Source organism: Vulpes vulpes, chromosome 11 (genome assembly GCF_048418805.1).
Source record: "Vulpes vulpes isolate BD-2025 chromosome 11, VulVul3, whole genome shotgun sequence".
Taxonomy (NCBI): Eukaryota; Metazoa; Chordata; class Mammalia; order Carnivora; family Canidae; genus Vulpes; species Vulpes vulpes.
Window position 1 is genome coordinate 94,420,304 of NC_132790.1, and position 14,957 is coordinate 94,435,260.

At 47.7% G+C, this 14,957-nt stretch overlaps 1 protein-coding gene and 1 long non-coding RNA gene across 5 annotated transcripts in view; both read left to right on the forward strand.

The window, feature by feature from the left end:
• The window catches only part of GYG1 (glycogenin 1), a 33,189-nt gene extending 22,412 nt beyond the window's left edge, over window positions 1-10,777 (forward strand). For 2 of the 4 annotated variants that reach the window (XM_072727105.1, XM_072727103.1), the window contains exons 6-8: window positions 7,396-7,615; window positions 9,580-9,630; window positions 9,909-10,777. In XM_072727105.1, coding sequence (XP_072583206.1) covers window positions 7,396-7,615; window positions 9,580-9,630; window positions 9,909-10,082 — 445 coding nt within the window. In that variant the 3' untranslated portion in view covers window positions 10,083-10,777. The remainder of the gene's footprint in view (window positions 1-7,395; window positions 7,616-9,579; window positions 9,631-9,908) is intronic. The other 2 variants (XM_072727102.1, XM_072727104.1) reach the window with 1 other exon arrangement.
• A 1,299-nt stretch (window positions 10,778-12,076) lies between these two features.
• Window positions 12,077-13,188, forward strand: LOC112932830 (uncharacterized). Its single transcript, XR_003237564.2, has 2 exons — window positions 12,077-12,212; window positions 12,735-13,188. It is a non-coding gene; the product is annotated as an uncharacterized lncRNA (long non-coding RNA).
• The last annotated feature ends 1,769 nt before the right edge of the window (window positions 13,189-14,957 follow it).

Here is a 14,957-nt window from a genome sequence, read left to right on the forward strand (position 1 = left end):
TTTTTTTTTTTTGAAAAAAAAATCCGACATTTGGTGGGATGTGGGAGAAAGATGTCTAGTGACTGTTACAGGTTTGAGGCCATAAGCAATGAAAGTAAAGGAGTTGCCATTTCCTAAGATGGGGGGGGTTGGAAACAGGTTTTTAGGGGACAGGGATTGACCACAGGTGTATTAAATATATCCAGTTTGGGATGTATTAAGTGTGAGGTGCCTATGAAACACCCTAGGTAAGTAGATGTAAGAGTGGGGGGTTGTGGAGAGAAGTCCCGGTGAGACATACACATGGGAGTGTCGGCCTAGAAGTGCTGTTCATTGTTATGAGACAGGACGATGTAACCCAGAGTGTGACTGTAATAGAAGGGTCCTGAAGACTGAGCCCCAAAACAGGAAAATGTGGAGGAGCAGGGACCCGGGACAGAGAACAGTAAGGCAAGAGGAGACCCCAGGAGAGTGATGTGCTGCACAAGCCGACCAAAGAAAATGTTCCTGGGGGCAGGAGGGACCCACCTGTGTCCGATGCTGCAATTAGGCGAGAAGACAGTTGAGAATTGGCACCGACCTAAGGGTGACTGACAGGAGTGCTCTGCTGGAGTGGTGGGAGGAAGCGTGATTGAAGTGGGTCTGAGAGAATGGAGAGTCGGAGACGGTGAACATAGACAAGTCTTCTGAAGCATTTTCTTTAAGAGGGAGCAGAGGAATGGGTTGGTAGCTGCATAGGGCTTTAGGATCCAGAGAGTAGGCAGTGGAGCTGGTTTTTTTGAAGATGGGACAAGTCACAGCATATTGGTAGATTGATGGGAATGATCAAGAAGGGCAAGAGTGAGCACACTAATAATGCAGAAAACTAGACTTGCTGGAGTCATGTCCTTGCGTAGCTAAGAGGCCGTGTGTCCTGGTGCACAAGGGGGGAGGTTGGTATCAGGTAAGAACCAAGAAGACGATGGGTATATTGGTTGAATGAATGAGGGAGCAGGCAGTCAGCCAGGAGGGCACAGAGACCGACATGCTGTCTCCAGGAAAGTCTCATGGTGGCCTGCAGTCGAGGGGCTTCCCTTGGCCTACTCTGTGAGAACAGGCCACCCTGGCAGGTGAAGTAGTTGATGAGGTCCTAGTATAGGTGATTAAGTCCACCTTGGAGGACTGATGTTCTGATTTCCAGGGCATGATTGGGATGAAAGGTGGGGACAAATCAGGAGGGTCCCTGGTGGCCACAGTTGTTCGCTGTTGGGTAGCAGCTGTCTTTTGGTGATGGGATGTGTACCCAGCTGTGCTCCACGGTCCCGACCCCCCACCAGCTCTGCTCCCCCCTGCCTGGACGGCACAGCCCTCGGACGTTTGTGCTCATGACCCCTGGTTTAGACTGAAGCGGGGGGGGGGGGGGGGGGGGGGCGGTGGTAAGAGGAGGCATGTTGGGGGTTGGGGGAAGAGGTGGCCACATGCCAGACAGCGTGAGTCGCTGCGGTGGGTAGAGGATGGGTGGCCCATGCTGCTGCCACATTTCCCAGAGGAAGGTCTCCCACGCGGGGCCGTGTTCTTCTGCTCGGCGTCTCGTGCAACATCACAGATACAGCGCTGTGTGAGAAGTCAGCCGGCCCCGGGGGCACGGCCAGGAGGTGGCTCCCTTTCCATCCTGACGCTCCTCTGGGCTCACCCACACGTTACCAGCTGCTGAACTAGTCATGAAAATTCTATCTGACCTTTGGTGACATCAGGTCACAGGGATTACTTTAACGGCTAACATAAGCAGTATTATTGCTGGCTCACGTTCAGACTCTGTCTTGTGATCTGGACGTCTCTTTTGAGATTCTATCAAGTTAAAATTAGAACATTTATTTTAAGAGATGTATGCAAGCTGAGACAAATCCCCGTTACTGGGTCAGAATGAATGACTCTTAGTAATTTAGAGACCATTGTAATATGTACCCAGTGTTGTTTTTGTTTTTGTTTTTTATTCCTGGCTGGTAACTTGGTAGGTAAGTCAGGCAGTGAGTCAGTGAACCCTCTGGTTTCCTTGTTCTGGGTCGAGGTCAATCGAACTTTTATCTTTTGACATCAGTAGTTCCCCCTTCTTGGTAGTCAGCTAACTATTTTGCTTTCAGCCAGGCAGCGTAAGTTCTGACCGCTGCCCGTTTGTTGCCTTTGGTGAAAGAGCCAGAACTAGAAAGACGTCCCGAGCTTACCCTTCTATAAGACGGGAATAGCCCCACATGTGCATTTAGGCTGAAATATTCTTTTAAGCAAAAACCAATTTCCCATTTCACTTATGACCTGTTTTCTTATCTCATTTTGATGCGGTCTTTTAGGATTTTCATACATAATTGAAGAGTAGTTGGGACACCCAGGTGTGTGGCTCAGTTAAGCGTCCGACTCTATCTCTGCTCAGGTCTCAGTCTCGGGGTCTTGAGTTCAAGCCCCGCGTTGGGCTCATGCTGGGCACAAAACCTACTTAATTAAAAAAAGAAAAAACAGGGATCCCTGGGTGGCGCAGCGGTTTAGTGCCTGCCTTTGGCCCAGGGCGCAATCCTGGAGACCCGGGATCGAATCCCACGTCCGACTCCCGGTGCATGGAGCCTGCTTCTCCCTCTGCCTGTGTCTCTGCCCCTCTCTCTCCCTGTGTGTGACTATCATAAATAAATAAAAATTTTTAAAAAAATTAAAAAAAAATTTAAGAAAAAAAATTTGAAGCGCTGAACTGATTAAAATGACACAAAATGATTTTTAAAAACCTTCCTCAGGGAGCAGGATTAAGACCTAAAAATAATTACATGAAATTCCTATCTAGATTAATTAAAACTCCAGATACCAAAAAAAAAAAAAAGAAAGAAAGAAAAAAAACGGTATTTGAGACCTCTTGCTCACCTTTTCTGCAAACCGTTTTGTGGGGAAAGCTAATAGAGCAAGGCCTCCGGCTGCTTTGCGGTAAGCGCGTCCTGTTCTGTTAGCACAGGTGGAGCACAGGTGGAGCACAGGTGGAGCACAGGTGGAGCACAGGTGGAGCACAGGTGGAGCACAGGTGCACAGCCTTCCCCTGTAACGCACAAGCCCTCACAGGTGGCGGCCAGGGAGAGGCCGGACGTGCCCCCTCTGTCGAGCCAGGCAGCCCTCGGGGATTGCCAGGAACGTGGCCGTGTGTGACCACCCCACCACCACGGCCAGTCCGTCTTCTCTTCCCTCCCTCCCTCGTGTCGGAGCCCCGTGTCTCCCGTTAGCAGCCGCCTGGCTGGCCCCCGCCCACGTCGTCCTCCCGTCGGGCCCTGTGGGCTGCCAGGCCTGTGCTTCCCGTCCAGAGTGTTTGCTCTGAATCGTGTGTTGCTCCTGCCCCTGCTCCTTTGCACAGACCAGTCCGGTGTGGGGGGCCGTTCGGCTAAAGGAACACCCCGACACCTAATTAAAAAACTAAAAAGAGCTCCCAGTGCTCACCGGGCAGAAGTAGGACTGACCGTGGCCAGGACCCGGGACCCCTCAGCCTCGCAGGACTACGTTATGCCCCGGCGCCCCGCGTCTCCCTGCCTCGCACCCCTGGATCCTCGCGAAGCCTCGCTGGTCTGGCCTCCGACCCCCGCTGCAGGAGGCACCTGGGCGCGGGAAGCGTTTTTTGATTTATTTTTGCGGAGATGTGGGGAGCCGTTGGGCGGTTACGTCACATCCCCACCCTCCCGCTCGCCTCTTGCCGTCACCCGATCCTCCTGGCACCCAGGAATTCCTCGACTTTGGGCACAAAGGGCCGTCCCGTCCACATCCACATCCACATCCTCCGGCCACACAGGGCGTCGATGACTCAGAAGACCCTCAGGGGTCCTGGCTTCAGGGAGGGGGAGCCCAGGCCTGAGCCTCCGGGCCATGCAGGCCGCGGCGTGTGCCCCGGGTGCTGGTGGAAGGCGGTGTCCGACCGGGTGCGGCCCTGCGCCCCCTTGGGGCCCTGAGAGGGCTCGAGCCGGGCGCCCGCCGCGAGGCTCCGCAGCTGCAGTGGCCTCTGTGCCAACGAACCCTTCTGAGAACAGGGCTTGGTCGGGGCTTTCGTCCCCCATGGCTGCTTTCTTGCTCCCTCCTGGAGCGTATGGGAATCTTTCCGGGCCCGATGGACACATCTTCCCACTTGTCAGGGTGACCTCTGAAGTAGCAGCTGTCACTCCCGGGTGACGTCCTTCTGCGGGGGGTGCCTGCGAGCGCTCCGCTGTGGCACCGCCGGCCGCGTGGCCCTAGACACGATCCGTGAACCGCTTCACACCTTGGCCTCCTCACGTAGTTGCCCGGACATCCCCTGAGGTGCCCCGTGCAGCCGCGCCGGCGCTGGTGAAGTGTCCGGTGCGGTCAGCTGCCCCCGGAACTCCGTGTCCCGCGTGCACACGGTCGGGAGAGCTGTGCTGGGCTCACGCTTCAGGCTCATGGGCGCGGCTCCCCGTCCTGACCACACGACGTTGGTGGGTCGAGGCGGCCGCGGGCTCGCACTCCCCGCCGGTGTCCTGGAGGTGTCCTGGCCGGAGGAGCCAGCAGGCAGCCTCGCGGGCGAGGGGCGAGGCGGGGGCGGAGAAGGCGGCGGCCACACCTGCTCTCCCGTGTGCCCGCTCTGGCCTCAGGCGTCTGTCGTGGAGGGCGCCGCCGCCCCTAGCGCACAGCAGGCTCGGGCGTCCGGGCTGGGCCGTCCCCGCAGAGCGCTTGTCACCACCCGCTTGTCACCACCGTCCCCGCAGAGCGCTCGGCGAAGGCCCACCTCCTGCCTCTTCCGAAACCCCCACGGCCCTGGGAGCCCGACCTTTGCCTCGTGTGCGCTGTTGCTTCTTCTTTTCGTGTTCGGGGACTCCCTTCCCTGTGTGTGTGGGTGAAAATCTTCCGGGGTCGGGCGCTGAACATCTAACGCTGCTTATTTATTTCTGTATTTTGTAAAGACTTTATTCATTCAGGAGAAACATGAGCGAGAGCGAGAGCGAGAGAGGCACAGGCAGAGGGAGAAGCAGGCTCCACGCAGGGAGCCCGACGCGGGGCTCCATCCCCAGACCCGGGATCGCGCCCTGGGCCGCAGGCAGACACTCAGCCCTGGGCACAGACGTCCCGACAGTTGCTGACGCAATCGGCAGCCGGGTCTGCACAAGTTCTGCGCGTTGTGATCTCTGTCCTTTTAAGAATAAAACAGAGGCCTTGCACACCTGTGCGCGCACGTGCCTACGTGTAAAATGTACAATGAAGAGCAAGGTTGGGGAGGGACACCGGGGATCTTGTTTATGTTCAGAAGAAAGGCCACGTGGTACACAGCGCTCACTCCAGGAGCGAATTTTCGGGGTCTGTGTCTGGCGGGGCGTGGAGCGGCGGCGTGTGGGGCCCGGGCTGGGGGGCCCGGCTGTGCCTGCGCCTCGGGGCCTCGGCGGGCGCCCCTAGCGCGTTAGCGGGATGGGCCGTGGGATTGTTGTCTCCCCCAGTCGTGTCCTTAAACGAGTGTGGGCCCCAGGGCAGCCCGGGGGGCCCAGCGGCTGAGCGTCTGCCTTCGGCTCCGGGCGTGACCCCGGGGTCCGGGGATTGAGTCCGGCGTCGGGCTGCTCACGGGGAGCCTGCTTCCCCCTCTGCCGGGTCTCTGTCTCTCTCTGTGTCTCTCCTGAATAAGTAAATAAAGTCTTTAAAAAAAAAAAAAAAAGTTTGGGCCTGAACAGAGGCCACTGCGAGAACGAGAACGATAGCCACGGTAGGTCCCTGGCGTTCAAAACCAACCAGCCCACGAGCCTTTAACAGCCCGCTGCGCCGGCGGCCTGCAGGATGTGGGTGCTGGGGGCCCCTCCCGGAGCCCGGGTCGCCCGCTTGCCCTTCCCTGCCAGTGTCACCTCTGGCCCTGGGCGTCCCCTCGGTGAAGTGTCACTGCTGAGGTGTCCGTGAGGTCGCCAGCCCCACTGCGGCTCGGCGGCCCTGCCCGCCTCGGTGAGCGCCCGCCGTCCCCACCCTCCTCTTGGCCTTGCTGTGTTCCTCGTTATTATTTGGCTTTATGTGCCTCGAGTCCCTCCCGGCCACAGCAGGACCGCTCTTAACTCTCCCTCTTTTTAAGAAATTATTGTAAAATGCATACACAAAAGGGTATATAAAAAAAATTCTTTTTTAAATTTCAAGTTAAGGAATGGAACACAACCTGTACCTTAGAGGCCGCCGTCTGTCCCTTCCCATCACTGCTTCCTTTTTCCCCCAGAGATAACATCATGACGCATTGATTAGCTTCCTACGCTTCAAACAGTACTTTGTTTGGTTTGGTTTTGCCCTATGTAATTGGGTTCTTAGATAAGAATTTCTAGTTGAATTTGAATTTTTTCAGCACATTTAAAAAATTCATCCATTTGCTACGTGATGCGTGTAGCTGTAGTTCATTTATTTTCACTGCTGTACCATAGCCCATGATCTGACTACCCCAGGAGTTGTCCTTTAAAAATGATCAAGTGGACAAGTAACCATGAAAATCCCAGTGACCTTCAACAGTATGTGTGTGTGTCTTGCCCAGATGTTGGTGGATCGGCTGGAGCGGCTCGGGTGGTCTCGGCAGGGTTTGGGGCCGGGCCAACAGGTTGGCTCCACATCTGCCCCATGGGGCTCCTCCATTCTTCTGCTGGCAGAGGTCCCTCAGAGAGAGGGACCAGAAACAGGGCGGGCTCTCTGTTCAAAACACACCGTCCCTTCCTCCCACGTTCCACTGGCAAAGGCAGGTTCTGCGAGCACGAGGCGGGAGGTTCTCCCCCTGTGGAGACTGGGGAAAGGAGCTGAACAATCTTAACCTACTAGGATGTGGTCATTTAGGTTGTGTGTAGCTAGGAGTGTTTCAGACGGCACTGCTGCTGCTGTGAACACTGTGATCCTATCTCCTGTTGCTCGTAAGAGCTCCTTTAGGATAAATGCCTGGGAGCTGAGCCGAGCTTCCAGGCCGGAGGCGTGAGCGTCTTCAGTGTCACTCAGTAATACCAAATGGTTCTCCAAGTGGTTGTGCCTTTCCCACCACAGTGGGTTGGTGTTTTGGTTGTTGCACTGATCCACTGCTACTTTTGGATTTTTGCATATATTTAATATACGATGGAATAATTTTAAAAGTATGTCTAAAAATGTTTCAGTGAGCTCAAGTTCTTTTTTTTTTTTTTTAAGATTTTATTTATTCATTCATTCATGAGAGAGAGAGAGGCAGAGACACAGGCAGAGGGAGAAGCAGGCTCCATGCAGGGAGCCCGATGTGGGACTCAGTCCTGGGACCCCAGGATCACGCCCTGAGCTGAAGGCAATGCTCAGCCGCTGAGCCCCCCAGGCGTCCCTCACGTTCTTTTCCAACCGCTATTTCCAGCAAAAGGTGCATCGCTAAGGCTACAGAACAAAGTGCTGCTTCTCTTTTTGTTAGTCCTCAGAATCCACTAATGGTTTCAACCTGTGTCCTCTTGGCAGATTTGGTGCAAATGCCAAAGTTGTGCATTTCCTGGGACGAATCAAGCCATGGAATTATACGTATGATCCTAAAACAAAATGTGTCAAAAGTGAGTCTCATGATCCCACCATGACTCATCCAGAGTTTCTCAACCTGTGGTGGGACATCTTCACCACCAACATTTTACCTCTGCTTCAACAATTTGGCCTCGTCAAAGACACCCACTCATACTTAAATGTGGTAGGTTCTGTTTTTTTCTTTCAGATAATTTAATGCTGTATTTGTTCTTAAAACTTGGTATTCTGGTAGACGTAGAGAGTTTAGTGGTATTTTAAACAGAGATAAATAAGATTTGTTGAAAAAAACTGTTCATCTTACAGGGAATAAATACTGCCAGCAAAGACTAAAACAGATTATGTGGCAGATTTCATTAGATCTGAGAGCATAAGAAAGGACTTTATAGGTTTTATATATATGTGTGTGTGTACATCTGAGAGTGTGTGTGTCTATATACACACACATGTGTATCCATATCTAGTGTCTGTAGAACACTTAGCCCATTATCCTAAAATTCTGAGATTATTCCTAAAGCATAAAGAGATTGCCTTATTTCATGTTTTAGAAACTGAAAACATTTAAATATACATATTTTTTTGTTTTTGCCATCTGCTTAGAAGATTGCATTTTCAGTGAACGTTACAATAACATGAACATGCGAAAATAAATACTTTCTAGGATTATTTTGGTTTGCCACATTTGTGCTCTTCCAGTTACGTAGAATCTTGAAAAAGAAGCCTCCTTGTCAGAGGAAGATTACATTAACATTTACAGCAACAACTTGCTTAGCCTCTTTTCTGACTTTGAAGGTCTTCCTCTGGGGTGGTTATTTTGGAAGAATTGAAAGAGGATGAGAAGTTACACTTCTGTGCTACATATCAAGATATAAAATATAGAACTGAATGGGCGAATTACAATCAATTCTAACTGACCAGTTACTTACCTTGCTATAATTATAAGAGGCTAGAAGGTTGTAGGACATCCTTTTCTTTGCCAAGGTAGAAATTATTTAGCCTGATTCACATAGTAGCACTTGTACCAATATATAAAATGGAGAAAGGGAAAAATAACATAACCTTCTTTAATTGCTTTATATGGACCATGAAATAATACTTGCACAGCCCTCGGAATATTGCCTGGAGCACAGTAAGCGCATAAGGAAAGCTGGATATTAGCATGTAATCCTTACAACTACTCTAGTCAAGTATTAGTGTTAAGTGCCTTTTTTATATATGAAAATTAAGTGAGGCTTAAAGAAGTTAAATAACATCTTTTACATATAAAACACTCATCAGAAGCAGAACTGGGACTCAAATCTAGGCCTGCAAGACTGTTACCTTCTGAACAACATCATGAAACAAAGGATTCTGGAAGAGCCTCCCTATGTCATTCCTGTTGCAGGTGGAAGCAAGGCAGGGCTAATCCAGGCTAAGGACTTACGTGGCTTCAGCTGCGAAACAGCCCCATGGAATCTGCCCAAATACCTTGGAGTTCCAGTGTATTTAAACACATACATAAACACACACATTCATATAGTGCAACAAAAACTGGTAATCAAAAATTCTGTTCTCCCATTTTCTCTGTTAAAAGCAGGACCTCTTTGTATCCATTCACCTTCCTTTTTCTCTGCTGTTTCCAGTACCTTCTCACCTCCCCTTTTTGAAGACTAGCTCTGACACTCGTTTTGGCACAATTGAAGTTAGTTGCCTTTCTACAAGTTAATTAGATTCTAATTTAACGTAGGGTAGGTTTGCTCATTTCCTGCACATTTACCTACCTTCTCCCTTCCACAACCCAAGGACCGAATTATGAACCAAGGAAAAAGGCGATGGGAATTGACACAGTTGTTGAAAACTAAGCAAATTAACACAAGCTACAAGAATAGACGCTCCTTGATAAGCTTCAACAGGCAGATGAGTTCGGGGCATAGTCTCAAAACCGTTAAGCTGTGGTTTTCTGGTCTTCTCTAACGTGACAACCTGTGTATGTGGTGTGGCTCTCTGGGTAGGTGCCTTGTGAAGCCTAGCCTCTGAGGTATCATTTTGTTTAAGTTCTCAACCTTTCAGAGCCCACACAGATCGAGAATTTATCGTGAGACTGTGTTCGCTTGTCCGTCCATCTTACACTTTCTAATGAACTGTTTGCAGCTTTCAGACTTGGTCTATACACTGGCTTTCTCTTGTGGCTTCTGTAGAAAGGTATGCAGAACTTAAACATTAACCCTAATTACTTCGTTCTCCCAATGTTTTCACCGAGTCAAGAAGTCTTCATTTCGTTAGGAAAAAAAAAAAAAAAAATCATGCGACCCTTGTATTTTCTGTGTGTTTCGTTTGTTTGTTTCATGTGTTACTTTTCAGTTTTTGCTACTTTGCATGATGATTCATCCTGGCTTTTCTCACCTTCAACTTATTGCGTTCTTTAAAAACAGTCTGATTGTCAGCGCTCAACGAGTCTCTGATTATGCTCTCCTTTTTAGGAAGGCGTCTCGGGAGCCATATCGCATCTGTCCGTTGGGGAGACCCCGGCTGCGGCACAACCTTTTGTGTCCTCAGAAGAACGGAAGGAGCGGTGGGAACAGGGCCAGGCTGATTACATGGGAGCAGATTCCTTTGACAACATCAAGAGGAAACTTGACACTTACCTCCAGTAGAAACACTGCCATTCTCCCATGGACACATCCACTTCACGGGCACTTGTTTCTGATACTTAGCATCTAGAGCTGGGTTAGGAAAGGTCTGTTACAGTTGCTAGAAGCTTTGCTAAAATTCATCAGATGAGGGGATTTTGCAGGACAACAGGTGAGAACTGGGCAGAAGTCGCAAAGTAGCAGCAGCTCTGTTACGTGGACAGTGTTCTGCTTTTTAATCCTAGGCTTATTCAGCTCATGTGTCGGAAATTCTTACTTTTGCTGATGGCCAACAAATGTGGTAAGGGAACCCAGGCTATTAAAACGGCTACACTGCCGCCGAGAAACGTGCCAGTGCAGGCCCTGAATCAGCCTCCCTCCGATGGGACAGGGTATCTCTCGCTTGCTTGCTTGTCGTACCTCTCACTAGACTTGCGTTTTAGAGTTGCTCAGAGACTGCCAGAGTGATCGTGATTCTGCTTTCAGGTAAAGACCGCCCGCGGCACTGCTGAGTGATCCGTGAACCTCTCGACAGGTGGCGTTGGCCCATTCTGTTTCCTAATTGCAGTATCTGAAACCGTTCACCAGTGTCCCATGTGTACAGTAAGGCCGCATGCTAACACGCTCTTGTTCGGTTCTGTGTATCTGTAAACAGCAGTGTGTTCTCTGATGGTCACCTGCCGGGGCACCTTGTATGAAAATAAAGACTTGTTGCCATATCTTGGTTGTCTAATTAAGGGGTTCCCACTCCCCTTGGGAAAAAAAATGTATTAGGTGGTTTTTCGTAAGTTGTCCGTGTTTTAAAAACCAGTGTAAAACTTGACACCGAAACCGGTGTCTGGATATGTAGACAGTCTGGTGTTCTCCAGCGACGGTGACGGATGCGATCGATGGAGGAGAGTGAGCTCAAATTTGTCTGTCAACTCACAATATATCTCGGTATCAAGGGGAGTATTCAGATTTTAGAACATATTATAACGTTCAAATTATCAGAGGTTCATTGTCCATCTCGGGACACAGTTGATGGCCTTTCAGGACTGTTAGAATCAGTACTGGAACCAGTGACTTCTAGTGTTTTTATCCATGAATCAAAATGATGGACGTATAGAAGGGTATTTATTAACCGTACAGGTGATTCTAGGTTGCAAGGACGGCAAGCCAGGGATGGGCAGGATTCAAAGGGACCTTTTAAAACCATTGTGAGTAATTAGAGATCATTCTATTGGGAACAAAACAAAAGCAAAATAGTAGAGGAAACCGTGACAAAAGAAACTTGAGACGGTTAAGCAGGCACAAGTTGCAGTGACTCTTACGACCCCCACAACATTCAGGGTCGATGCTCTTTATTCCCACGATATCCTACTGGTTACACAAGTCAGCCCTGTTCAGCATGGGCGTGAATGAACACAGGAGGATGCGGAATCCTGGAGGCAAGAATGGCCAAGGGCCTCCTTGGAGGCTGGCTACGGAAGAGCTCGAGAACCTGAGGATTTACCTAAAATTGTAAAATATTAAGTGATTTCTGAAAATAAACTACAGTCTTTAGGACTGGTGGAGGAGTTGCTATAATCTTCAGGTACACAAAGCACCGCTTGAGATGTAAGTGCCTCCATGACAGGTGCTGTGGTACCTCCCCTCCAGATACTCCTAAATCCAAGGATCTCTGCGTTGGGGGTGGGGGCGGTTATCAGGATGTCACCCCATCATAAACTGAGAGAGATGTGTGTAACAAATAGGGAACTGGTTTCCTGGCCTCCTCTAAAGGTAACCAAGGTGACCGGGGGGGGGGGGGGGGTGGATTGTGTTCCTAAGCATCATTATGAATGATTGAATTCTAATGTAGTTGGTTTCAATCCTCTGGCATTCTTAAAGATGATCTGATTGTCTTTACAATTTACATTTAAGGCCGCTGCTTTTGCAGCTGCTGGAAACTAGCTTGAACTGAGGACAAAAGAGCTGAAGGGAAGGACAGTTAGTTTACTCTGGTCCCGGGGAGACGGCGGTAATCTAGCGTACCTTTCACCAGGATGAAGGCAGTGAAGTTGCTGATGGATTGGATCTGAAGACTGAGGAAAAAGTAATTGAAGATGAGGGGCTCGGGCAACTGAGTGAGTCTCCAACCTTGCTGCTCCCTAAAACACTGGAGACTTAATAGTAAGTACAGTTTCTTACACCTCCTCACTTACAAAATCTGATTCAGTAGGTCTTGGTTGAGGCCACAGCATCTCTGCGCCAAGTAACCACCAGGCGATCCAAAAGCCTCTGACCCAAATGACATTTGAGAACCACTTGATACATTGAGGTATTTATACCAGATACAACAGGGAATGAGGTTTTTAGGGATAGATGTGTGAAGAGGTAAGATTGTTGGGGGGGGCCTCAATTTCTAATTAAAGCCTTTCCAAAAGACAGTCTCAGCTCTTTGAGTGACACAGAAACATCACCAGAAATAACATCTTTATGTATGTTTGTGTAGCGTTTACCTTTTTAATGTCACTGAGACTTGGAGCATTAAGCTAAGTAAGATTTGGCATGTCCTTAAAATAAGTCTACCATGTTTTGCTTTTTTGCTTATTACTACAAACGCACAAACGGAATACTGTCTTTTTTTTTTTTTTTTTTTTTGATTACTGTCTTTTTATACTCGGGTTATTTGGTTATTTCTCTGGGTTTCAGATGCTGAAATTCAACCTCAAAATAAAACTATGTAAAAAAGGAAAAAGAGGAAAGAAAGTTGACTGGGCATTTACATCTCCGTTGTCCTCTATCAATTCTATGATGTATACATAGTATACACATTTTGCAGATAATCAGAGAATAAGAAAGGTAAATAATTTGCAGACTTTGCAGACTTCAAATTTTTGTACTCCCAACACCAGATTATGCTCTGTATTAAAAAAAAAAAGTATGGTCAAAACAGACAATGCAATCAAAGAAACTTCTCTATATAACCAGAAATACAAATGCCAGAAACCTGGGGAGTAACACAGTGTAGTAATAGAAGAGCTTTCGTTCTGGTGTGAAGATCAGGACCGTGTTTGAAATAGGACTTGGGAGATACCTTTAGCAAAGGCTTTCGTTAAACTGGCTGCCTGAAACTATAATGTAAAAATAAACGGATAAAATCCCAGAATAGAATTTGTTGTGAGTTTTGGGCGGGACTTAGCCTCTAAACCTACACACGCGTCTTACAAGAAGCCCCGTTACCCTGTTTTCAGCGGTGTTATTGGCCTGGAAGAGGCACAGTTTCAGAACTCTGCTGTGACATTGTGATGGATTCAGGTCACCATACATAGCTCCCTGGGCAAAGGCTTACATCTTGCACTAAGCAGTTTCTTGTGATCTACTTATTCTGTATTCACCTGTTTTTTGAGATCCTGTCTGTCAAACTATCATTTCTCACTACTGTTTTTGCCTAGAATAAAAATAGGAAAAGAGTCAAATGTTCATAAAGGGCCTCTGAATGCTAGTCCTTTTCCACGGAGTCAACTCCAGTTGACCTTGAATGCGGGTTGAACTGTGAAGGTATAATTACACATGGATTTTTATATAGGTGTGTACACACAGTAACATATACACACACGCAGTACATTACTGTATTTTCTTGTTCGAAATTTAGTAATTTTCTCTAGCTTCATTATAGGAATACAGTATATAATATATACACAAAGTATGTGCTGAGTGTTATCAGTAAGGCTCTGGTTAACAGTAGGCGCTATTAGTAGGTTGTTTTGGGAGAATCAAAAGTTATATGTGGATTTTCAACAGCACAGGCGGGGTCAGCACCCCTAACCCCCATGTTGCTCAAGGGCCAACTGTATATGGATTTACCGAAAGCTGTTATTTTAGGTGATCAAAGCCCGAGTCCCTGGTTGAGATTAACAGAAATCCAGTCTTCAGGCAACCAATACTGCCATGCAACAGTAGGTAATCCAAATTTTAAGTGTATTTTGAAAGTCTCTGTGTTGGAAGAGATCACAACATTCAAAGCCTTTTGATAGCTGAGAAAAAGTATCAAAGCATCACATTTGGTGAGTGTGGGACAATCAAACATCTCACTTGGTGTTTTTGTTTTAATACTTCTTGTCCCCCCCCTTTTTTTATATTGCATAAAAGTGAAAAAGCTTACATAATTTTTGTTTTAAATATTTATTGAAGGCTATTAGCTTCAGAAATCAGAAAGGATGACACCATCAGAAAAGAGGACAGGTAGATCATAGAAAATAGCATATAATGTGCATGAAAGTATCCAGTTAAGAGGCTAAGAAGTCACTGAACTAGCTAACATTTCTTTCCTTGATCTTTCAAGGTGAAGTACTGACTTTTCCAAGCAAAGCTGTACAATTACACTTCAAAATCTTCTCCAAGGAGCCTAAAATACCAAGGGTCTACTAGGAAGACACATAAAATGGCAATGATACAACTCAGATTATAAAACATTTGATAGAGGATCAACATATGTTTTTTTTTTTTTTTTAATCTTGTGAACAGTGGCAGGTAGAATAGGCTTTCGCTAGAAGACAAATATGCCTACACAGAGGTCAGATCCGTACCTTTGGAGATTAGCTCCATGCTTGATCAAGGTCTGTAATTCATGCCTAAAATGAATGTTCATCTTAAATCTCCTTACTCCTACTGGTCTTTGCAAGAAGCCAATTAAATCTCCTTCACTATAACATTTCTCATGAAATATTTATCTTTTCTTTACCAACATATTGATACCAGGTCAAGTCTTCTTTAAAAAACTACAATGTTGGGGCACCCGGGTGGTTCAATTGGTTATGTGTCTGCCTTCAGCTCAGGTACAAATTTCAGAATGTAGAACTTAAGAAAGGTTACTACATACTTCTTAATAAATGAAGGAAACTATTACACTTTTTACAAATATTTTAACGTTAA